The sequence below is a fragment of the Pelecanus crispus genome, chromosome Z (genome assembly GCF_030463565.1).
Source record: "Pelecanus crispus isolate bPelCri1 chromosome Z, bPelCri1.pri, whole genome shotgun sequence".
NCBI classification, from domain to species: Eukaryota; Metazoa; Chordata; class Aves; order Pelecaniformes; family Pelecanidae; genus Pelecanus; species Pelecanus crispus.
Window position 1 is genome coordinate 41666234 of NC_134676.1, and position 25233 is coordinate 41691466.

The 25233-nt window shown below is 39.5% G+C and overlaps 1 protein-coding gene across 1 annotated transcript in view; it reads right to left on the bottom strand.

The window, feature by feature from the left end:
• The window catches only part of PRUNE2 (prune homolog 2 with BCH domain), a 141984-nt gene extending 119634 nt beyond the window's left edge, over positions 1-22350 (bottom strand). The window contains exon 1 of the mRNA XM_075727093.1: positions 22315-22350. Within this exon, the coding sequence (XP_075583208.1) occupies positions 22315-22350 (36 nt within the window). The remainder of the gene's footprint in view (positions 1-22314) is intronic.
• Positions 22351-25233: the final 2883 nt, after the last annotated feature.

Here is a 25233-nt window from a genome sequence, read left to right on the forward strand (position 1 = left end):
CAAAAGCCCTTTCTTATTATTGGCAGCTTCTTTTTCCATGATGGAATTCTATTTTTGTAACATATTTAAGTTCAAGTGTCTTTGTGAGAGATAAATGTTGGGTTGATTTGCTGCAGAAGCTGAGCACAGATTAAAAATTACCTTGCAACACTGTGCTTGTTAGTGAAATGACAGTGCACTAAGAAATAAGCACTCAGAACTAAACTTGATTTTACAAAAACAACCTATTTTTTTTTATTTGGCATGTTATGACTAGAAACATATGCTCCATTATGAGAAGGCACTGCCTTTTTACTCATACTGTAATTGGTTCTGTCTATACTGTTTAGATCCCTGAATTGCCCTCACCATAATAATAGTATCAGAGACATATTAGGTATTGCGTTATGAGCAAGAGAAAATGCATAATCGCATTTTTGTATTACTTTTAACGTTCATATGCTTTTCAGTGTACGTGTAGTCACGAATAAACACAGAACTTGTGCTGCTTTAATATCTAATACTCTTTTTTACATGGATGGCACTAAAACAGTAGAAATTTGGAAATAATTTACTTAGTAAGTTAGGCTGGGTTCAGGCTAGGGACAGAAGAGATATGGTACCTCTTGAATCCATATGTAAAGGATGTAATCCATGCATCAGAAATCTCCATGTATAGAGTGATCCTCTTTCTCTCATTGTTTGGGCTGTGTCTGCATTTCCACGCTGCTTGTGAAATCCAAAGAGGTCATTAATACAATGACCTGCTGAGCACTTCTTGGAGCAGTCTGAAATACCTTGGTCAATTTGTCGAAGGAAGAAATCCCATTCAGCTGTTCTCCACCATGACACATCCTCCCCTCCAGCACAATCAAAAAGGCATAACCCAACACCTACGTCAATACTGTTGAACTCAGACCTTCACACATGCCAAGATGACTGGGGTCTTCTCAGTCAATCATGTTCTCTTTTGGATTGGCCGTCTTCCGCCAGAGCAGAATTAGTATAAAAATGTAGTGCTCATGTCTCCAAAGTCAGACACATGAGATTTAAGGGCTAATCCTGCATTCCATTTCATCAGCTAATGCCAGTGCATTTCTTGAGAAGTCAAAAATCTTCAATGTACCATGTATTTTGCCTTTTCTGCACTTCATGTTCCTACACACACTCCTCTTGTGATGGCAAGCAGCCTCCACAGACCTTTCCAAATTGCTCTTAGGTGACAAAGTATGTTTCAGCATAAACATTACCCAAAACCTTTTCTGAATCAGACTTCCCCACCTATCCTTGAGGCATTAAAAAGGCATTCAAATATATTTCCTTGATACCATTTGGCTCACTGCAGAATTTTGCTGTGTTTTAAGCACACTATTGACTGCATTAAATAACCTCATAATCACATTTAAAGGCTTAGTGATCTAGTGCCACCAATGTACTAAAATATATGATAACAAATGCAGTCAGCATTTTCCATACCATATGCTTGTAAATGTTATTCTGCAGGGAACCAATTAAAACTATGGAAAATTTGGAACACAGACATATGGAACAAAACAAAGCAACTTATCTTGTCACCATGGTGCTTGCTCAGTACATCGATTAGGGAATGGTGATATTATAGGACAAACAAATGCCACTTTAATTAAAGTGTGCTGAAAGGCAATATACAGTAGCAATCTAAACCATTAATTTTTGCTGTGCTGATGTTAGTTTTCCTTCTAATGAGACAGAATAGGTAAAATACACTCCTGTAAAAAACAAAAAATCCACAAATATTCCTATTTGAAGGACTGCAACAGTAGTCAATTTATTGAAAATTTTCCTCTTTTAACATTCAATGAGAAAAGGGCAGGAAACTGAAATGGAGTGTTTGGGTTTCAGGGAAAACATTTAAAATACTGCTAAGGATATAAGATTTTTCAGGAAAAAAGTAAGTTTGAGCAGGGACTTATTTCTTAAATGTTTTTCTACAAAAAAATAGTGCATCAGGGAAAACACTGAATCTAGTCCTTGTATTTGTCCAGCACAATTGACAATGGAAAAATAGTAAAAGAACTGGAAGAAATAACAATCACTTTGAAAAACATCCTCCAGAGGAAGCAAAAAGTTATCAGGAGGTGGAATCATTATTACCTCCCATGCCTGGGGCCAGCTGGGCTGGGCAAGATCTATAGGAGGGAATATGCTCAAATCTGCACTTCCCATTCCTTGTTGCACTTCAGAGTTCAGCACTGCAATAGTTAAAGTCCCACAGAGCACCACAGTACCCATTACAAAGATTCCCCAAAAAAGTAAGAACCTAGAGGTTACATATTTTAGGTAAGACTCCTGTCTTATTCCTCTTGTATAGTGCCAACGACATCTTGAACTGACATACAGATGATGATACTGCAAACAATTTTTATGGCGATGATTATTCTCCCTCTGAACCACAGCTCCATTTCACATTATTTTGTCTTGACGTAGAACATACGTGTACCTGAGCCATGTTTTAAATTTAATGCACTACAACAATTGGTACAGGAAAAAAAGGAACAAATTATGTTGTCTGCTGGTCACCACAGTAATGTTCTAGCACAGCCAAGATCTGTCAAGAACCACAATACAATAAACACATCTTTCTCACATAAAGCTATAGCCAGATTGTCACTGTAGCTACCAGAAAAAACCCACCTTGAACAGAGCTGAGAGCTTCTGTAACGGTAAATAGCCTATTGACTGCAGAGACAGACTTTATCTGGCACAGTAGTTCAATTTCATCTCATAAAAGATATGTTATATAGAGAATAACCATAGAAATAGAGAGTATTAAAGATGATCTTCATGGTGAGCATATCAACTATTGCTTTAAAAATATGGAAAATAATAGACAAAATAATTTGAAGTGTAACTACAAATTAATTTGAAGCACGTTATATTATAAAGTTATAAATCTTTAAAGATATGTTATGGCATTCAATTCTGTTAAAAAATTTGGTAAGCATTAACAGAATATGAGAACAAGGAAAACACCTAGAACAGATTTTTTCTGTTTAAGGTTTGGCTCAATTTCATCCATTTTTCACAATGTATTACTTCAAATTTTATTAAGCAGGAAGAAACAGTAGATATAAATTGACAAATTCACATATGAAGAGACACTAATGACTGATTAAGTAAGACATCCTCTTCAATGATAGTTTTACTGAATCCTCTCAGTTAACACCAAAATGGGCAATTCATCATCCCTGGCAAATCTGCTGCCCTAGCTAATTCAAAAGATGGCAAATATTTTAGAAAAAAATATGATAACAACGAACAAAATAAATTATGCTAATATTTCAACTTTACCTTCCAACTGACAGATCAACAATATCTTCTAGTTTTATATTTAACACACTATGATGTATTTTTAAACTATGGAGAACACTGATAACTGCGTCCTCCCCCACACAGGGACTTGCTTCATTTTCCTGAACAGTTAAGCTCTTGGTTTTCAATCAAAGAGCATAATATTAGGAAAAGCATCGTCCATTGATTTCTGTTTCTGCTGTAGTTAAGAACAAAGGGTCCAAAGGTAAGGAGAGATACGTAAGCTAGCAAAGAACAATCCGCTTCCTGTCTGGCTAATACCTTACTTCCACCAAATCACGGAGCTGTAGACTTTCTTAACGTGATTCTGAAGGTAAAAAAATCCGAGAACACAACATCCCCCCTAGGTCACCTCTTGCACAGAGAGAAGTCCTTAAATCTCTGGGGGTGGGGGGGAAAAAAACAACCAACCAACAACGAAAAAAACACCAAAAAACCCCAAACGTAAGTACATAAAAGGGACCTATACAAGCCAAAATATCTGATGCACAAGACTGATCACAGCAGCCAGAACCACGCCTTTCTACTGGTAAAGTCTGAGAATACTGGTAGGGCAATTAGAATTTTCTTCTAATTAAACCCTTCCTCAGTGACTAGCAACACAACATACTCCAGCACATAGGCATTTAGTATGGGCCAATAAGACAATTCCGCTGTCCCCAGCTATGAGAATGCTGCAACACATGAACTAAAATTCCTCTGTATTCACAAGATGTTCAAGGTGTTAAAAAAAGGGATTCATCACCCTTGGAGATACCCACAAGCATCCAGTTAAACACTTGTCAGAATAGGCACAGTGGTAACATTAGAAACTGATGATGATTTCATGACTTTGCGGTGTAAGGTCACTCTCTGTTCTCAATCTGACATTTCTTTAGCTTATTACTTCTGCCTAGTTAATTGCATAAATCTCAGCAGACCAGGGGACCACTACACAGCATTTTATGTAATATAAGCATTTTGCACTGAAAGAAACAAGACCAGTACAATGTGTAGCTTGCTTTCCCTCATATGGGAAGCATGTGCTGGCCTTGTATTGATTGCTGTTGAAAGGGTATCTGTTCAGCATTAATGGAATTAGGAAAGTCTGTTAAAAATAAACATGGCATAATTCTTCCCTTTCTTTTACCAGCTAAGTAGAACAGTATTTTTTCTTAGGATCAGTCAAAGAGGATGAGGTATAATGGCGACATATTTATATGCAGTCATATTTGAACATTTAGTCCCTGGCTCTAGGTGGAGTTTGTATGTATAAATACCAACAAATACTTGCCACTCCTGAATAAAAAAAGCACATCACATCTTAAAAGAACATACTGACTTAAGAGATTTGAGATATTCCACTACACGATTACTCAAACAGATTAGTAAACTGTTTAAATTTATACAAGGACCAACCCGCAGAGGCTTTGTGATTTGAGTCATCTATTACAGGCACAGCAATATATGAGAAGCAAATTTTGAGAATGAGGTCTATTTATAAAAATACTTATGGCTATCAGAGGAGATACATGTGCACTTGCTGAAGTCACATGAATATTGCATTCCTGTGATTTTAATACCAGCCTTACAAATACTTTGTAATGATTGCCGTCAATCTGGGAAACCATGAGGCTAATAATTATGGTAGTTAGTGTCACAATTAGCAACAAAATAGAAAGTCTAATTTGTATTTAAATTTTTTCTTTAAAAACAGTATATAAGATATATAGCTAACAACACATATACATGTTTTAACAAGAGCATGACATAAAATACTTGTTTTGTTATGAAGGGTATATTGTGAAGCATTTGGGCTGTGCAACATTAAGTTAACATTAGCAAGAAAAACTGCAGTTTTTACTCTGCTGACATTTAGTCTGTGAAATCAATTAATGTGATACAAAGTGATAGCTGTGCTTAACAATAAGAGGAAACTCAACTTAAAACACCATTTAAAAATGTGCAAAGTGGGGAAAGTTTATAACACAGTTAAATGAAATCTACACCTAGCTGCTCCTCAGGAATGGAATCCTCTTTTCAGGAATGCTTCAGCATAAAAAGCAACATTCAGATAATGTAGGAGAAAATATTTCAATGACAAAATCTCTTTATTAATGTAGAACTCCCCAGGAAAAATTACAATCAGATTTGGAAGTCTGTATACTTTGCAAATAGCAGAACACAGAAGACAGATATCATCCCTGTCTAAGCACTTCCTTCATCCATCATGGCTAAATGATACCAATAACATAACAGTCAGTAGGCAAAAAATAAACTAGCAGAGACTCAGCATAAACATTCTGAAAGACAAAGAGGAAAAAAAAGAAAAAAGGCAAGACATTTCAGAAATTCTGTCCAAAGCAGACATAGCAGTATGGTATGGTTCCCAGATACAAAATATTCTTGTTCCCAGCTACAGAAGTGCCTTTTTTAACATTATGTAAGTGCAACTGATTCTCAAATACCACAGATCTGACATTAAGAGCAATTACAGCTCAAACTGAACCTCAAATTAAAGTTGCAGAAAGAGCATGAAGCTTAGCTGCTTTCTGGAATAGTATTAGTATGTTTCTCCTGTTTCCTCCAGAACATCTTAGGTCTTGCCACACAGTGCTGAGCTATGCTAGTGCTACTTACTCAATTTCTTATTATTGATCTCAGTAAAGATACTTGGCCCTTTATTCAAACTTCACTGCTCAAATGATAATTTAGCCAAGCTCCCATCTCCCAATTACCGAACGTATTGACTTAACTCTTCACTCCTAAATGTCTCTCACTATTTTAGAATATTCCTACAGTTTATGTTTTTGAGGATTTACACATTTCTATGAAGAAAAGAAACTAAATTTAAATGTCTGTGATGGGGTGAGCATACAGTAACCTATCTGGAGCACAGTTTTATTTTACCATCGAAAGGTAAAACTCTTCAATTACAGGCGCAGAAGTGCCCACAGGTATGAACTTTGGACACTTTACATGTCAGGGATTGATGTGTGCACATATTTATGTAGGCATGCTAGCTATGTTCAGTAGGACAGAGTATCTGCATATCTCCTATTTAATAACCTGGAAGATAAGAGAACTACTTCTATATACGTTTATAAGACTTTAAATACAAGGAATACCTGCTGAGGAATTAACACTCCACATAGAAGTTTTGTACAAACAGAAAGGGATCCTGTTTTCCATTCCCACCTTGAAGATTGTACGGTCAGTCCTTTGCATGTTTGCTCCAGTTCTCCTCACTACCAGCGCTGCAGAAACAGAATTAATTACACCCAACTCCATGCCCACCCTTCTACTGGTTTTCTGGCACAGCAGCTACGCAGGCCTGAGGACAGGGACAAGAAAGCATCACACTTGACTTACCGAGCATGTTTACCTTACAGACTGTCATTAGCTAAAAAGAACACATCCCACCCATGTTTTGTGTCTTCCTTTTTCTCCCCACTGATAGCAAGTCCAATTCAAGGGTTTGGCACTAATCTCTGTAATTAAAGAACAGATGATAAAGAGCTAAAATCAGACTTGTTGATCCTTTCCTCCAGGGACACTTCAAAAGATGCACTTACAAGAGATGTGTTTTAAGAGATACTAACTTGACAGCTTTAGTATTAGGTGCTGGATGACAGACCACCCTGTCAAAAATAGAAATAACATTGTGGCTCAGCATGGCCTTCTTCAGAACAAACAGAAAAACCTTTCTTCTCACAGACCATTCAGCAGCAGAAGCTACAGGCACGGAAGAGGAGAGGGAGGGGAAAACCCATCTCTGTGACTGGAAACACCCCACTATTTCCAACCAACATTTGGTTCCCTTGATTTACACTGTTCTCTGGCCTCCCAGTATAACTATCAAATCTATATAGGTGTTTCTATAAGGGCTTGCCAGGAAAAAGACCTAGTTACTAAAGCTCAGTGGGTTTGAGCTATTTTAAACTTTATGCATGTTGATTTACGTTAATTAAATGCCCTCAGAAACATTTGCAATTATGTAAAGCTGGGCCCCTGAAATTAATCTCTCTCTAACAATAGTAACTAAAAATTTCAGGCAGAAAATGTAAGCATAGGGAAAGGAGGAAGTGTTCAAGACTCAAGTCAAGTTTTCAGGTTTATTTAGATTCTTGACGGAGCCAGGAACCAAATAGGACACTTCTGCATTCAATAAATAATAACTTTCATATTATCATTCTACTTCCCACTTTTCTCCTTTTCGGTGGGTTTTTGGGTTTGGGTTTGGGGTTTTTTTTGGGGGGGGGGATCACTCCCTGGCCTTGACCTTGCCTCACTCACCAATCATTTCCAATGAAGTTTCATGATTTCCAGCAAGCTATTCCTAACTTAAAAGTGTCAGACCATAATCTTGTTCAAAACAGTACTCAGTGTTAATGCACATGGATAGAACGGGGCTCGCAAGTACCCAAGTATTCTGTAAAGATGCAGAAAGTGCAAGAAAATTCCCTTGCCCTGCCTGTTATCTATTCTTACACATTTCTGGTTCTTTTTCTTACTATAGCAGTGGTTCCTAACTCTCAGTGCCCACAACATGCTCTTCTATCACCTATCAACCTAACATTAAATTATCACAAAAATGGGTTACTTTCTAAACATTCAGAAATCTGTTAAGGGGTCCTCAAAAAAAATACAATGGCATGTTACTCTTCCAAAAAAAAAAAAGCGTATTTGAACTAGAAAGCATGCCACTCCTTAGCTTCTCTGGACTGTCACAGATGAATAGCCTATTGTGAGGGCTAAGTCTTTTTAACTTGAAGATAAATGATCTTTCAGCTATAGCCGTGTACAGTGTTGGTGACATCCAGTCACCTGTTCTGTTTACTGCAGCTGTGGATTCTGCTGGGATCTCTGGGGAATGAAGCTTAGCCTCTCTTTCCTGTTAAATATGACAGTCAGTTGACTTGAAATGCTTTCTCAAGAACCCGTGATGCTCTGAGCGTATCTGTTAATGACATACTTATTAATATCCAGCCTGGAAAATACACATAAGAGCATGTTAAATTACGACTACATGGAAGAACAGATCTATTTTAGATTTTGTAGAAAACCTTCCAAAAATTACTTAACCATATTTCTTTTCATTTCAAAGGAAGAATTCATAGAATTTCATAGAATCATAGAATCATAGAATATCTCAAGTTGGAAGGGACCCATAAGGATCCTCGAGTCCAACTCCCTGCTCCTCGCAGGACTACCTAAAACTAAACCATATGACTAAGAGCATTGTCCAGACATTTCTTGAACTCTGACAGGCTTGGTGCTGTGACCACTTCCCTGGGGAGCCTGTTCCAGTGACCGACCACCCTCTCAGTGAAGAACCTTTTCCTAATGTCCAATGTGAACTTCCCCAGACATTCCGTTTCCTCATGTCCTATCGCTGGTCACCAGAGAGAGGAGATCAGCACCGCCTCATCCACTGCCCCCCTTGAGGAAGCTGTAGACTGCAATGAGGTCACCCCTCAGCCTTCTCCAAGCCGAACAAACCAAGTAACCTCAGCTGCTCCTTGGAAGTCTTGTCCTTGAGGCCTTCAAATCAAAGTGAAAATAGAGCATTACGAGTATTTCATTTCTTGAACAGTTTTTGTCAGAAGGGCAAAAGCTATAGCATACAATAGGGGCATAAGGAAAGTCTAGTTTCCCCTTTCTTTAAAGGTGTAAATTTGCCTAAGAGGACAGTATTTCTAATACCTATGAAAGATGCCAACCAGACCAGCCTTATTCAGTATGGTCTCCATCCCTGTCACTTCAGGAATTTTATGCATATCTCAACAATTTCTAGAAGAAGCCTCCCTAGACACCAGTGGGAAATACAACACACTGCATCCCCTTGCATCAGCCAAGCTTGACACCAGTTACACTTGTTGGGAGATGCACTACAGCACGCATACAAGCGCATATATGTGCATGCGCATGCACAAAACACAGACACCATCCCCGGCTGGTTCAGTGGGATTTCAGAAATAGTCCTCAGCCTCGCACTGTGGTTGGGTTTAGGCATTTAAGGCAGACAACTCTGCCCAAGCGGTCCCTAGTCCATTAATGCACTTGCAGAGAGAGAGGGTTTGTGTTTCAATATGTGTGTGCGAGTGACAGAGAGTGCAAGTGCACAAGCAAGTGAATAAGGTGAAAGTGGTATATTAACAATACGGGCTAAGTGAAAATCGGTAAGGCTGGGATGTCAGGTTGGATAGTCACATACAGTGTTTACACCTTCCTTCCTTTATCTTGGCTTCTTTTCTTTTGCTAATATATATGCTCTCTACCTAAAGGATCTATGTAGTCACTTTAGAAACATTAAAATCCAAACCTGTACTTTAAAGTGAGTCCCATGTTCTCACAATGCAATAAATCTCTAACAGACTTTTTCATGCCTCTGAGAGAGATGTTCTCACCTTAAAATGCCTGGAGTGCAACCTATTATATCACCATTTAAGCCTTCAAATTGGACAGAATATGTCGGATTACTACTCCAGCTGTAACTTCTGCTATTGTACCACAGGATTGCTGCCTCAGCTCAAAACAACGCTATGAAATAGTGCTGGGTTTTTCCTGCTTTCTGCTGTAAGCCTAGCACTTCTTAAGCAGAATTCCTTGTCTCTCAATTACCCATAAGCTTAATTTGTATAACCACTTCTGATTTATGGAAGCAAAGAGTAGATTCTGCTCTTACAGACTGATGTTAATTCAGTATCAGTAATTATTATCTGATTGGGACAGAAGCAGCTAGATTTTAATCACTACTAAATATGGCAACTAACTAGGTTGCTTTTTCCACAACATCATCAAACAGCACAAATCTAAGCTCTGAAAACCTGAAATGTGCAAAGAATTGAAATGCCTATCTAACTACCTTAAAAGGTAAGTGATTAAGCACTCAGTTAACAATGGAGGATACATGTAATTAAGTGGGGCTAGAAAGATTTAGAATGTCACTTCACATCTTGTTTAGCATCGTTGCTTATTTTGCAGTGCAGCAAAATGCAGAGAGAAATAACCTCAGAGGCAGACATGATGAACTGTCTGGTTGTCTAGCAATGGACAGCATGTTGTAAGGTAGAACAGAAAATGGCAGATCGTACTGTTTATGTTCATAAACAATCATATGCCAAAAGGCTAATTTATCCTAAAAGTTAAGACACTCAAAAGAACCAATCTGTACCTCATTGGTTGGCACAGAAGGAACTTAACAAACTGCAATATTACAAGCACTTGTGGAGAACCATGAAGTACTTACACTGCAGCATGCTGAAACCGCTGAAATTCTACTGCAAGACTACACTATAGTTTCACACACATTGGTATGTATGCCCCCACTCCTAAAAGCCACATGGCAATATCATGGCTCTGACTATCAAATATCCTACTGCCTGGAAAGGAGAGAGAGCAGAGAGAAAACACAGGAAAAAGAAATTAAATTGTAAATATATACATAAAGATCTCATTCCTTTCCCCTTCTTGGAAGCTACAAAGTTGAGGAGAAAATGATGCAAGAAGGTAAGTTCACCTGCTTATTGCTGTCTGCATTAAAAGAGAGCCTTTTTATATTTAATGTCCCATTTTAGCACACTGAAACCAGTCTTTTCTGTTTTTCTCAGTATAAACACAAACTAATGCTACCAGAATTGGCCTTACTCTGTATTTTCACCACTGTAACACAGATAAGTACTTGAATTCCAACCTAACAGAAAAGTTGCAAGGCATTTGGCACCAAGAATAAAATCTCAAATAAGTTCTACAAGACAGGTGGGGTTAAAAAAAAAAATCAATAGAAAGCCTGAAAGTTTTCTCAAGCAATGGTTTCTGACACCATAGACAATTTGGTAATAAGACACATTCAAATTATTTTATATGGGGATGGATACAGAGCACACAAATGGCATACAAACTGTTTCCATAACAAGTAAGCCATATACTTTAACTTGGTCTATTTCCAAGAAACAAGATCTTTTTTGCATTTGCAGTCAAGCAGATTTCATAGTCTTCATACTTACCTAAACTTAATTAAAAATATTTCTTTAGAACGGTTCATTTTCTCTGTGAACTGTATTTTGTGGTTTATTTAGAATCTGTAAATAAATTATCTTTTCAGACTATGAGATCGTAACTGGCCCAATTCTCACACACTGCGGGGGCGGGTAAGTTGATGGCTGGTTTGGTTGGTTGTTTTTTTAAATGAAGGCTCAACACTTTGACGTTGAGACAGGCTCATACCAACAACTATTGCACAAACTTTGCAAGACAGATCAACCAACGGACTTCAGACCCAGCCTTAGAAATCACTCTTCCACTGTGCAAAACCTGCCAGTTGAAAACTGTGCAATGATTTTGAAAGGTGAACAAATAGCTGCTAAGATTAGATCATTTAACTCATTTTCATGTGATCTAAAACAGGATGTGAGTCCATGTTTCTGGAAATGACAGACTATCCAATCTGCACCACGTTCTCATCCCTGGAAGGAACGCTTTAATGCACAGTTACTCCACCCTTCCGAAGAATAAATGAAGTAATTGCCTTTGCTTATTCTTCCTAAGACTGCCAATGCTGAAGTTCTACTGTGCATGAAATTCTCAAGGAAGCGAACAAATTCCACATAGTAGTATGGAATTGGTTTTATATCAATTTATGTAGCTAGCCTCCTAGAATATGCAGAAAGCAAAGAAATGTACAAGCTATCCCACACCTCTTCCTATTATATACAAAACAATTTTGTGTAAAAAATAGCCAAGATACATCATTTTAAAGCTGGTTGCAGCAACTGCACAGTTTATCTATCATTAGCCTCTACACTTCCATCATATCACAAAAAGATAAATACATGCATTTCCCTGAGGGGTGGCGGAGAGGAAGTATGTAATCTCTTACCGCAGACTATGCCTTACTGATACAATTCAGCCTATAAACCCCACATAAATTGAATGAGTAATTCCTTTTGACGAAAAAAAATAACCGGTAATTCAAGTAAATTTGAATGACAGTATTTTTGCTAGCGAAAAAATTACCACAGCTACTATCTCAACTAAGTCAATAGAAAGGACAGCCAAGCCCATCTTTGCAAAAATGGAAAATTTTGTTTGTTTTCAGCACTAAAGTTATTTCAGTTGAATAGGTAATTTCCATTTTTATGCTGAATTAAAAGACCAAAAACTCAAAGCAACACAGAAACAAATCCAACACCAGAGAGAGGCCAGAAGTAGAACAGTGGTTTTAAAATCATATCTGGTCTTTTAACTGGATAATGCTATCCACTTTAAACATGTATAAAAAAACATGCAGGAACTCAGCAGGCTAACCTTTCCAAGATTTCATATAGACCTAAACCTCTTAAACACAACACACAGGTACATCACGTAAAGCCACTTGCTCTTCCATGTACTGTGAATGCTCAGGATACAGTCTCAAACAGATTTATCTGTAAGAAAACTAGGTAAACATACATGAAACTTCTGTGGACTGCATACATGCATTGTCAAAAAATAGTAGTATACTTTTCCAGTTAACCTATCACTGTACTCCGACTCAGCTGTAATCCAGCCAGGCCTGCAAATGACTTTGACTGGGTGTTAAAATCTTTGTTAAGTAAAAGAAGGGCTGCTGAGTCAGTCAAGTGACCACTTGCCAACTGTCTATATTTAGGAGTGACCGTCCCTCCAAGTGTTTAAAAGTTTACCATTTATCACTGCTTCACAGAGTCAAAGATATTCCAAAAGGAGCAATTCTGCTTCTCTTTTTTTTTTTTTTTAAAAAAAAAGCAAACTCAAAAGAAAAGTTCCTTTCTTTCCTCCTATCCCACTGACTGCAGAACAGCATACAAGGTTCACCAAGCAGAATATGCCTTTCTCTGTCAGCACACCACTAGACTCTACGGCTCCACTTACTTCCACGAGTCATAAAAGCATGGTAGTATCTGAAGAAACAATCCAGAGGTCTCATCTTCCCTACTAACTCATCTTTGCTCAGGATTTTTTAATCACTACTGCACAAGAGCAAGAAAGTATTTATTAAGTATAATCATTCTTATGCTTTGTATCACAATGTAGCACAAGAAGATTAACCATTAGGGAAAACGTCACTTCAGCATGATGGTCTGTCACTTAATCAAAGGCTGGTTCAGTGGATAACTCAGTGTCAGACACTGTATACAGAGCCACTTCAACACAGAAAACTAAACCAGAATCAAAACTGTGTCAATTACAAAAAGACATAAACACAATTACTGCTATCAAAATACAGCAAAATCAAAATTTCCTAAACAGTACAAAACAGGTAAATCATGTCAGGTATACTGCACAATCTCACTGTGCTCTAGACAGAAGTTGACGTAAGGAGGCTTAAGACTAATAAATTGTGGCTAGAGGGAACGTACAAAAGCAGGTTATGACTGTGCAAGATGGAACTGGGCCAGTGCATTAGGTCTATTAGGTCTATTACACATTATTCAGTTACTGTCAAATGATACAGTAAACAAGGAAAGAGAACTATCTGACATCATCCAGACGTCATCGTTTTCTGAAATGTTCCTAACCTTTTCACTGTCCGTCCTCTGTCCTTACTGTGCTGCAATCTATTTGTATCTCATTACAAGAACAAGCAATATAATTCCAGTTGTCAAGGACCTGTCTAACTGTTGCTGGCACCAGGCTCTCTTCTTTGGGAATAAGAATATAACAGGAATGTTATCAAGTCATTTAAACTCTGAGCCTGATCTCCCCCAGGACTCCAGGCTGAAAAAGGGGACTTCGGCGTGGCTCCAGTCCTGCCCCTTTCATACTAAAATCCCACACCTCCTCCCCATCTCCCTGGCGTAATCTCACCATACACTCCAACTCAGCACAGCTAAAGCTGAGCTTTTACACCCTCTCCTTTTCCTGCACCTCTCTCTCACAGGGGCATGTACCACAGGTATATAGGGATTAACAAAACTATCCTGCCCGTCACTCCAGCCCATAATCCCAGGCATCAAGTTCAGTTTAGACACACACATCCTGCCTATTGAGAAGTCCCACAGGTTTTTTTCTCATCAACCTCGCCTGTCTACCCTCAGAGCTAACACTCTGGCTATCATTACCTGATGGTTTAATCACATAAATGTTACTTGGCTTCAGCAGGGGTAACCTGGCAGCTTCCAGAACCATGCTGTGGAAAACCCTCCTCTAGTAGTCTGTGGCTCTGATCCTGCCATACTGGCTCTGTCTATACAGGCGTCTCTCTCCTGGCTCTCCTTGCTCCAATGCATTAAATAGAATCCCTAAACTACATTTTGTAACCTTTTCAAACCTTCCTCTGCTTCATCTATCACCTCCTATTCAATAATGAAATGTTAACTTTTCTCTCCAGCCGGTCAATAGCAGAGGAATGGAAAGAGTAATCAGATCTCATTTCTGCCTATGTTGTCCCTATGGTTGAAGACATGTTACCAAACCTCCCCATCTTCCTTCTCCTAACTCCTACTCAAAGCTGCCCTTTGCCAAAATGCTAACAAATAGGTTAGGACACATAAATGTTAACATACCTACCTATTACCACCCTACTACTACTTTGTATTCATTTGCTTCCTCCTATATACCTACTTTACAGACTCTTTAAAGACAGGGACTGAACAGACTGTTTTATGAAGTATTTGTATAGCATCTAGCACAACAGGATGCTGGTCAATGCCACAGTACCACACTTAAATAACAGTATGGGTAGTGTGATACCCTAGTAAATTAATACATACTGCACTGAAGTGCCTTTGGAATTTATTTCTGTGTAGAACAATGAACAAAGTATGTCAGCTATGCATTCAACACCCAAAAAGTTATTCAGGATTGAATTTGGCTTAATCTTGATTAATCTGATGTATTTCACCTCCTCCAATGGAAAATTCACCAAGATGTGCTTTATTCTTCCATTTCCACTCCTTTTTTGTGTGTGTGAAAAAGGAGACATTACTGCACCAGAGACTGATGAAAGGCAAGGTATGTAGGCTATCATTTAAAAACGTTATTTCTGTCCTCCAAAACCAAGAAAACCCATGGGGGAAAAGCATTTTTAGTTCTCAACTTCTGCTACACATTTGTAGCCTGTATGGCTTCAGTGGAACTGTAAAAGGCTATTAAGTCACCCAATATATTTTCCTTACAACTGAGGGTATTTTTTAAAGTAGTTTTACATATGTTCATTCAATTCAGGTTTTATTTTGGTTTGCTTTTATGGAGGAGTCTCCCCTCCTTCTTCTGGGAGACTGCTCTCCTAGCTAAAAGACACCATTTTCAGGAAATATTCTCTTGTTATTAAGCCTCTGCTGACCGTTCTGCAATTTCTTATTTATACCTACGTACACGAATGAATGATTCCTTCTTTGCATTGCTTTTAGTACCCCATAGATCCAGACTGCTCTCATGTCTCATTTCAGCAGTAATTTATTCAAGTTTTATGTTTAGTTCATTTTTATTTCCTTGGAAGTCAATTCTTTACATCATTCTGTTATGATTCTCTGAATTCTTCCTCCAGTTCAGAAATATTTTTGGTTATATGGTACGCAAAACAGAAGGAAGCATTCCACTTGAAATTGCACAATGATGATGAAAAAGAGACAGAGTAAGTCTACAGGACATAACCCTCCCTAATAAAGATTTGTATGTGTATGTATAAACGTACAAAGGTCTATTACTGCCTTACTATGGGATATAAAGACTGTATCCCAAAATTGCATTTTGTAACACTTATATCACCCTACAAGCATGTCTTACTTGCATTACAGTGACACTCCCATCTCCGCCTTCCTATTTTCATGCTCTCAGATATTTCTCCTCATATTGAATGTATATTTGCAATTACTCTTCAACAGAATTTCCCAAAATATTTTTCTAATCAATTCACTCATTTCTGTAAGCCCTTTAATATTACTGTATCTGCTCAGCATGGCTCACAACTATTCTTTGTTTAAATATTTATCTCAGAATTACATTCACGCAATGTTTACTCTTTTTTCCACATTACTTATGAATCCTGACTCTAAAGTTCCTGCTGCAGACTACATGGTTTCTTCTGACTGATTTAAGGAACAAAAGGTTGGTCAGCTGTAAGACTCTGATTCTGCAACATTTTTAGGTGCATGTTTAACTTCTACATGTGAGTTTTCTGACTGAAATCAATATCACTACTCATACTCTTAATTTTGTACATACTGTAAGTGCCCTGCTAAATGGAGCCAAGTCCCCTGTGTGCTGCTGGATTAATGCAAAGAAGATACATGAGAGGGTACGACTTGATTCCTTGGCTTAATGCTTGAAAGCTTTTCTACCCCTCTGCTTGGATAAGTTCAACAATTTCTGGGAAAATAACTTCTGCTTCACTTCTGTAATGTCTTTCACCTCCCATAAAGTCACCACTTTATTCCAGCTAAATCAAATATTATTTTCAAAGTAACCACTGCTTATCATTGATAACAGAAGTCCAGACAGGCAGGTAACAAGCCATATGAATAAATGTGTAAGTGACTCAGCTTGTTTCTAAACTGTGGTCACATAAATCTGTTCAAGTCACGCCATCATCACTAACTGTTCTTTGAACTTCTTTGCCTCAGAAACAAGCACAATATTCATTTTTCATATCTATCAAAGTAATGCCTTGGAAGCCTCTCTTACTATTCTCAAGGGCATCTCCCTGTTCATGGGCCTGGCCCTCACTTTGGAAGATGTCCAGTCACACAGTGCAGTTTTTCTCTGGGCACATCTGTCTGGGGGCATAATTCCCCATTTGCCCAGTGTATTATTCTGCTACATGTAACACTGGTGTAGCATCATAGTCTCTTTTCTTACAGCAGCAAGGAATTAAAAGAACTTGAAGTTTTAGGGGGGGGTGGGTTTTTTTTTTCCAAATGCTGTTAACTGCTGAAGATGACACAGCATTTAGAAAGATTATTTCCCCAGCTAACCTGCTATTCTCTGCAGAGGGAGGACCATCTTTCAATTGCTAGTTTTAAGCAGTTTGCTGCAGTATGTGGATATCTTAGTATCATCTGCGCATTAAGACCTTTCCAGGGTTCATTCTGTCCTATTTGACTTCCCTGAAGCCAGCATATGAAGCATTAGGATCTCCATTAAGCACAGACCTAAGGCCAGGGAAAAAGTACTGGCTGGCAGCCATTGTCTCAGCAACTCTCAGGGGGAATTCTGTCAGTTTTTTAAACTTTTTGTTTGAATTCTTACAGCTTCTTTCTTGACAGACTCCTTTGATTTAACTTCTGACAGTCATTCAGCTTCACTGCAAACAGTCCGAAGCACATGAGATTACTTGAAACATACCAAACTACCTCATCCGGTATACGGTATTTCACATTAGAGAACTATTGAAGAAATAATTTCTGAATTTTTACTTCTCTGTTTCATTGCCTTTAACATTTTGATAATAATTCTGATAATTGTTCTGAAGTTACACCACTGAAAATCAAAACTTTTGGTTTATTTTTCTAATTAAACTATACACAATTATGCATTGACTGATCAGTCACTCTTCTCCTGCTGAGAGCTTAGCTGTGCCTGAAGGAGTCTAACCCAGAGAGAGACAGACTGAATTGCCACCAAACGTATCAATAACGTAATATACTGGGGAAGAGACAGCAAGGGTTTGTGAAGTATGACGTTTTTGTACAAAATCTTTTAAAGTTCTTTGAATAATTCAACAAGCATGCCAAGAAGGAAAGCTGGTCAATGCATTGTACTTGGGTCTCCAAAAATGTTATTGAAAAGTTTCCTAGAGGCTAGTAAAGAAACTAAATCACCAAAGAAAAAAGGGGGTGTAATCCCCTTGTGGCATAATAAAGAACTAAAAGTTAGGAAACAAAGGACAGGAACAAATGGTCAGTCTTCACAACGAAGGAAAAATATCTGTGAAGGATTCTCCACAAGGATATGTGCTGGGATATGCACTGTTCTTCATATCCATAAATAATAAATAATATGACTTCCAGTAGGACAGGCAGGCAAATAATGAGGTGACAAAAGCTGCAGACAATACCAGATTATTCAGGAGAGTCAAATCTAAAACTGGCTACAAGAGCTGCAGAAAGGACTCATGACACTGAAGGACTAGGTAATAAAATAGTAAATGGAAATGAGGGCTGAGAAGTGCAGATTGGGGAAAACATGAAGAAACAACCCCACCTCCATTTTTAGGTACTATACACAGTCAGACGGGCTTTAAAATGGGTATTACTAAGCAGAAAAAACATCATGCATGCATTCATTTTAAATTATACTCTGAAAGCATCAGAAAATGCTTTCTGAGAGCAAAATAGAATAAGTAAGAATAGAATAAGTAAGTAGAATACCAAGAACTCCTAAGAAAATGGAAAAAAAAAAAAAGAAATGTTGTTATACTACTGTCAAAGTTTTTTAGGCACTCATGCCTTAAATACAGCAGGCAGTTCTGGGCTCCACAACTTTCAAAGGGTTAATATAATTATAAAATCTTCAGAGAGAGGCCACAAGGATGAGCAGAGTGATAGAACAGTGCTCATGTAAGAATGGGCAATAGAAAACCTTGGCTTGGAAATGTCTGGGAGAAGGAAAGGGTGATATGTCAATACTTAACACTACAGAGAAAGTGAACAAAAAAAAATACTCATTCAAGGCATAAGAACCATGGAACACCCACTAAAATTGTCAGGCAGATGGTTTAAAGCAAACAAACAGGGATACTGCCCTACTCACACAGAGCACATGATAAAATTGTAAAATTCAGTCTCAGGGATTTTGTGGAAGCCAAAGCATAACTTGATTTAAAAAAAAAAAAAATACAAACAACAACAAAAACCCCAAAACCCAACACACAGCCAAACGTATGGAAGGTGGCTCTAGCTGTGGCTAACGCAGAAGTTCAGATATACATTCTGATCTAAGCTTTCAACACCTGATCAGCAGACCTGTATATTCTACTGCTTATAATCCTGCCTTAGCCAAGACAGAATGCTGGTTTAGAGACTTTTGATCTCACCTATTCTCACATTATTACTAGACTTAGGAAAAACTGGAGAAAAACCCACAGGACTGAACCATAAATGCCCAAAAATGCCAGTACAGCATCTCATTTTCTGCCATGTTTTCCCTTCTAACATTTTCCCCCCTTGGTTTTACATAGATTATGCATAACAATTTTAAAAATCAGTACTGAACATTACTGAGAATGTTCTATGACTACATGACAAGTCACAAAAGCCAAAGTCATTGTTCTTAAAGAACGAATAGCCTAATGGAGACTTTATTATTAACAGATAATACGCAGAGAATTTTCCTCTCTAACAATCCATGAAGGTACACAACACAAGAGACTTAGGAAACAAAAAATGTCCAAGTCCTTTGTGTGGTAAACTCTGAGGCTAGAATTTGCTCCGTGTGGAAAAAAAGCCTTGATTAATGTTGTGCTGGCTGGAGCCGGACCCAAATGAATGATGAAGCACTTGCAGTAATAGGTTCTCCTGCACAGTCTGGAGCAATTGTTCTTCTGGAGCTATTGTTCACGAGTACAGAAAATTTTGCTTTACTCATGCTGAGTAGCACTCATACAGTCTATGCACTGTAATCAGTTCAACCTAATAAGATTACCTATGCTGTACGACTGTACAGCTGTAAGACTGGCATCATCAGGCCTCTGAGATACAACTGTAGGGCTTTAGCGTCTTCCACATATATGGCTGCAGTAGCACAGCAACACACAGCAGCTCGTTAGTTCTGAGCCATTTGCCCATTTACCCAGGCAGCTTTACCCTACATCAGTAGCAGACCAAACACAGCCCCTTTTTTGCCCTCAACTTGGTCTATGGGTACCTTGTATCAGCAGAGAAAGATTCCCCACAACAGCCTTGACCAAAGAGGAAGGAAAACACATCATCAGCCTTCTGTCTTGCAGAATGCAAATATTCAATTACTCTGGATTACCTTTTTCAGGCTACTGTGGTACAAAGTAAATTCGAAAACTGAAGTCACCCTATAAGATTTATAAATCTGTTCTGAACTGAACATGCTAGAGCTCAGATACTTCTTTCCCAGCCATGCTCAGCTGACATGACCATACAACAAAACATCACAGTCAAAAAGACACTTTGCGCTGCGATACTCCTCCTGTAGAAGAGACCTGCTCCAAAACATGTGTTTTTCTCCCATGGTTCAGAAGGTACAAAGAAAAGTCTGCATTTCTTTTGAAAACCCACATTGCAGGCATAAAAAGTTCAGTTGGTGTGCTCCCTGTTTCATCTAAATTAAAGAAATAATACTACCTATTATCCATGGGTCTCTTCAGATTATAGTTTTTCAGACAACTCCTTTCTGATTATCAACAGCTATACAGAAAGAATAATGCAGTATTTGCTTGTAGTAGTAAAATCTAGTTGCTCTTACTGCTTGCCATTTACTAATGGTGCAGAGGGGACCGCTATCATAACACAATTAATGTCTATTAAGTACGTCCACCTTTGATGTACTTGAGCAGGAAACTTGTCAAAACCAGATCTCCAGTTCAAATGTTGCAATATAGGAAATGCTGATGTGAAAATATATAATTTGTAACTGCGCTATGCAGTATCTTTTAACAGGGCTACCAAAGTTGAGATGGTTTACATGAAAACATAAGGGAAACACTTTACAAACTCCTAAAAATACACAGTAAAACAACTCAGCTGGTATGTGACCAAGATGACACACCTCATGTTTACCATTAATATTTGCCAATACAGTTAAATATTAAGGGAGCCACCAAGGGATTAATTTTCTCTTCTATTTTGCCAGTCCTGTAAAAAATGCCTTAATTCTCTGATTTCCAACATATGCATGACAACAAAAGATGGTATAACAAACCATCCTTTACAAATCATTACACACAGAGAACGATGGCCATCAGAGAAAGAGGATCTTGGGTTTATGATTGCTCACTCTCCAGAGATTCACCACAGACCTATGAAACTGGAAAGGCCCTACATTTCTATTTATCAACAATGACGTTTACATTTAGTTATCTACAGTGACTCTCCAAAAGGTGTAGAGGACCCTACAAGCACACAGGTCCCAAGCACCCAAAAATACAGGGCAAAACTAGCAGCCACGGGATTTTTTTTTTTTCCTAACCCATTATTAGTCCTATAATTGAACATACTTCTTAGGGCTGGGATAGCTAGCAGAGAGTGCAGGCTGCCCATGAAAGGTAACAACTGTAAAATCGAGTTTTGCACACAAAATCAAACCTCGCGATTGGAAACAAGTTGGCCTAAGACCATCCCCGTCTTAAAAACATCCTACTTTTGCACTGCGCATAAGGGGAAAAAAAGCACACGCTATTTGAGGCCAGATTACCACTCACCGTAAACAAAATGAATGCACTGCAGTTTCAGCACAACCCTACCAACAGAGTCATTTGAGAACAGGACCTCTATATCTCTGTGAGTTCTAACATAATATTAACTACCTATGGCAGATGAGACACAGTTATGGGGCCGGTCCCTAATTGCCTTTGCATATTCCTCAGTTATTTTAAGTCTTGCTTATCTAAACTTATCCCCTACTCCTAGTGACATTTAGATCACAGAAGTGACAGTTTTTCAGTGACTTCTGACATCATTTCTTCCCCACTCAACTATGGAACTTGATGCATCTGAAAGTCTCTACAAATGTGCAAATAATCCCAAGGTGGCATGCTGCCACCCCCCACACGCCTGCCAAGTACGGGTGCGTATGCTGGTAAAGCAGGCATTATTCAGCAATAACCAGAGGGCAGCGAGGTGTGAGAAGAAAACGCACCCCCAAAACACGCAAAGGTCACAAGCCCCATCCTCGCCCCACCGCCCGCGCTGCTGAAACACTCCCGAGAAGTTTTTGGGAGCATCCGCGGGGGCTGCGCGGGGGGCTTGAGGGGCGGGGGGGGGGGGGGGGGGGGGAGGCCGATGACTGCAATTACCGGCAAGTCGGGCGAAGTTTTGCGCCCGCCGCCCCCCGCGGCGCCCCGCCGTGACTCACCAGCTTGGACTGGGCGCGCTGCAGGAACTCCTCCATGGCGCCGGCAGCAGGCAGGAGGCAGGGGGCAGGGAGCAGGGAGCAGGGAGCAGGGAGCAGGGAGGCAGGAGCGCCGCGCCCCGCCGCGCCCCGCCGCGCTCCCGCGCTCTCCCCGCGCTGCCCGCTCCGGCGCGCGGCCCCGCCGCCCCGCCCTTCCCGCCCCGCCCCCCCCCCGCGGCGGGCGGTGACGTCAGGCCGTGCCGCAAGGGCCGGCGCGGAGCCCCGCGGAGGGGCGCGGAACCCCCGCGCAGCCGCCAGCCCGCGGCAGAGGAGGCGCGGAGCGCGGCAGCCCCCTCCCGTGCGGCAGGAGCGCGTCTCCCGCTGGTCTGCCGTCACACCCGTAAAAGCTGACGCTTGTCCTGCTCCCGTAACGCGCGGCCGCAATAAAGGGCACGCGAAGACCCGCCTCGGGGTCTCAGAGCAACAGGTACGGGTCGGTGGCTGCTGCGGGTCCGCAGGCGGGGATTGCTCAGTTTTTTTTGTTTTTACAGGTGGCAAAACTCAACAACGGAAAGCTCGAGGGCGTCGGGGTCAGAGGCGATGACCATTTCGGTGTCCCCTTACCGCGGTGGCACAAGGTCTGGAGGGAACCCGGCAGGCACAACCTGGGCTCCAGAAACCCCGACCTCTGCTTGACGTAGGGTCCTTTCTGGCTGTAGTGCCCGCAGTCACATTCCGTGGGCATTCAACTGAACAACCCGCAAAGGAGCCTCCTAGGATAGCATCCACTTTATAGGGAAATAAAGCGAAATGCCGAAGAGCTGGAGTCCCTGCCCAGGACTGTAGAAGGCAATGGAAGGTCATGCAATGAGTGTAGAGCAGACCAGGAAATAAAACTGCAGGATTCACAGCTTCTCCGGTGCTCTCACACGACTAGTATTCACCAGTGTGTTTCCCTTGCCCGCTATAAATAACTAACCTGAATAGTACAGATTTGTTATTCCAGTCAAGTTGTGCCTCACTGAGGAGTTAGTGATGGCTAATTATTAATAAATTCAGTGCTATGAGATCTGGGATTTTTCTCTCTTGTGTATTATTTTACAGCTCGCTGAAGGCATTACTGTAAAAGCTAAAAGCTCTTGCTTCCTTATTAACAAACTTTTTCTTATGAGTGTAATTCACTCTGATTTGTTAATTCTTTCATGATGTCTTGCAGATCCTATTACTGAGTTGCCTGTCATGATCAATCTGCTCTGCCTAGTCATATGTTCCTGTTCCAAAGTATTCTGGGGAACAGAAAAAAAAACATAATCTGTATCATAACCATTTAAAACTCAAAGCTAAATCTTCATTAAAATATTTGAGTGGACTGAAGCACCGTGCAAATGACATGAAGCAAAGTATTGTAAATGGCAGTGTTCTGCAGAAAAAATTGAATTGTGCTACATTTACTGGAACATTCCTTCTTCTGAAACACATTAGTGAAACACATTAGTGTGTTTCAGAACTCTGTCTGAATTTGGGCTTTCCCACTATTCTATAGAAAAGTACGTGTCTTGAAAGATTACAAGTTTTGCACAACATATTCTCATACTTGTAACTTGAAATTGAAGCTGAAGTATTGCAATACAGGAATTGCTGTGTAATTTGAGATGCAGAGTTGAGGTCTACTAAAAATGTTTTGCCAAGTAAGAAATCAATATGATCTTGCAAAAAATGGAGTAAAGTATGTATTTCCCTTCAGCAAACTCTGCAAAACAAGGCAAAAAAAAAAAAAAAAAAAATCCAGCTTGTTACAGCAGCTAAACTGAAGTTTAGGAAACTGATGCTCAAAGGGGTCATTTTTGCTGGATACATGTTTAAAAAATATGTCAGAAGGCAGACTCTGGACAGCAAATAGTTGGAAAATAAAAAAATGAACTTGCTAAACAGACAGGAAAGTTGTGTTCTTACACCTCGTATCAATAAGGACACTTAATCCCGTATACTGTAAATAAAGTGTTTTGACTAATTACTTCTATATCCAATGAATAGGTCTCTGTATGTCATTATGGGCAGAGTCGGTAAATGTACCCTTAGGCTGTAATATCCAAGTGGTCTTCCACTGAGCTTGGAAGAACCCTGTGGATTCTTTGTGATCCACATGCTGGCAATCCAGAGATGGCCCCAGTACAGCTGTGTTGGAGAATAAAAAGCTGAATTTGCTAAACAGGCAGGAAAGTTGTGTTTTTAACGCCTCATATCAATAAGGACACTTACTCCTGTATACTGTAAATAAAGTGTTTTGACTGATTACTTCTTTCTACATCCAATGAATAGGTCTCAGAGTCAGAGTCAGTATATCAGTCCGTAAACGTACCCTTACGCTGTAATATCCAAGTGGTCTTCCACGGAGCTTGGACGAACCCTGTGGATTCTTTGTGATCCACATGCTGGCAATCCAGAGATGGCCCCAGTACAGCTGTGTTGAAAACAAAACAGAATGTGCCTCAGGTTCCTGAAAATATTTGTAAAAGATATCTTTTGAAACTCTTTTTTAAACAACTTGTTTGCCTCCATAATTACTGTATGAGTTAGATATTGTCTAATTAATTATTCACACCCTGTTGTGCAAAACCATGAACAGAGAACTAGTCTTTGTATCTGCTTAATATTTTATAGAAATTCCTTAGCCTGATTCTTCTCTTTTCTACCCTACTCGCAGCCACTAAATTACTTCCACTTTACTGAAGCTTGAATTAGAGATGAATCGGGACCCAGATTTTTTTGTTGTTGTTCATCTTTCTGAACTGGCTAAACAAAACCAATTCACAGTCATCCAGAAGCTGTTCCTAAGGGATGTTCTTCCCTTGCTGTGTGCAACAAAATTCCTTATGAAATCAGTGGGAATCACGTATGTGTCCCAAAGTGACAATTTACTCCATATCTCGTTCATAGAACTGA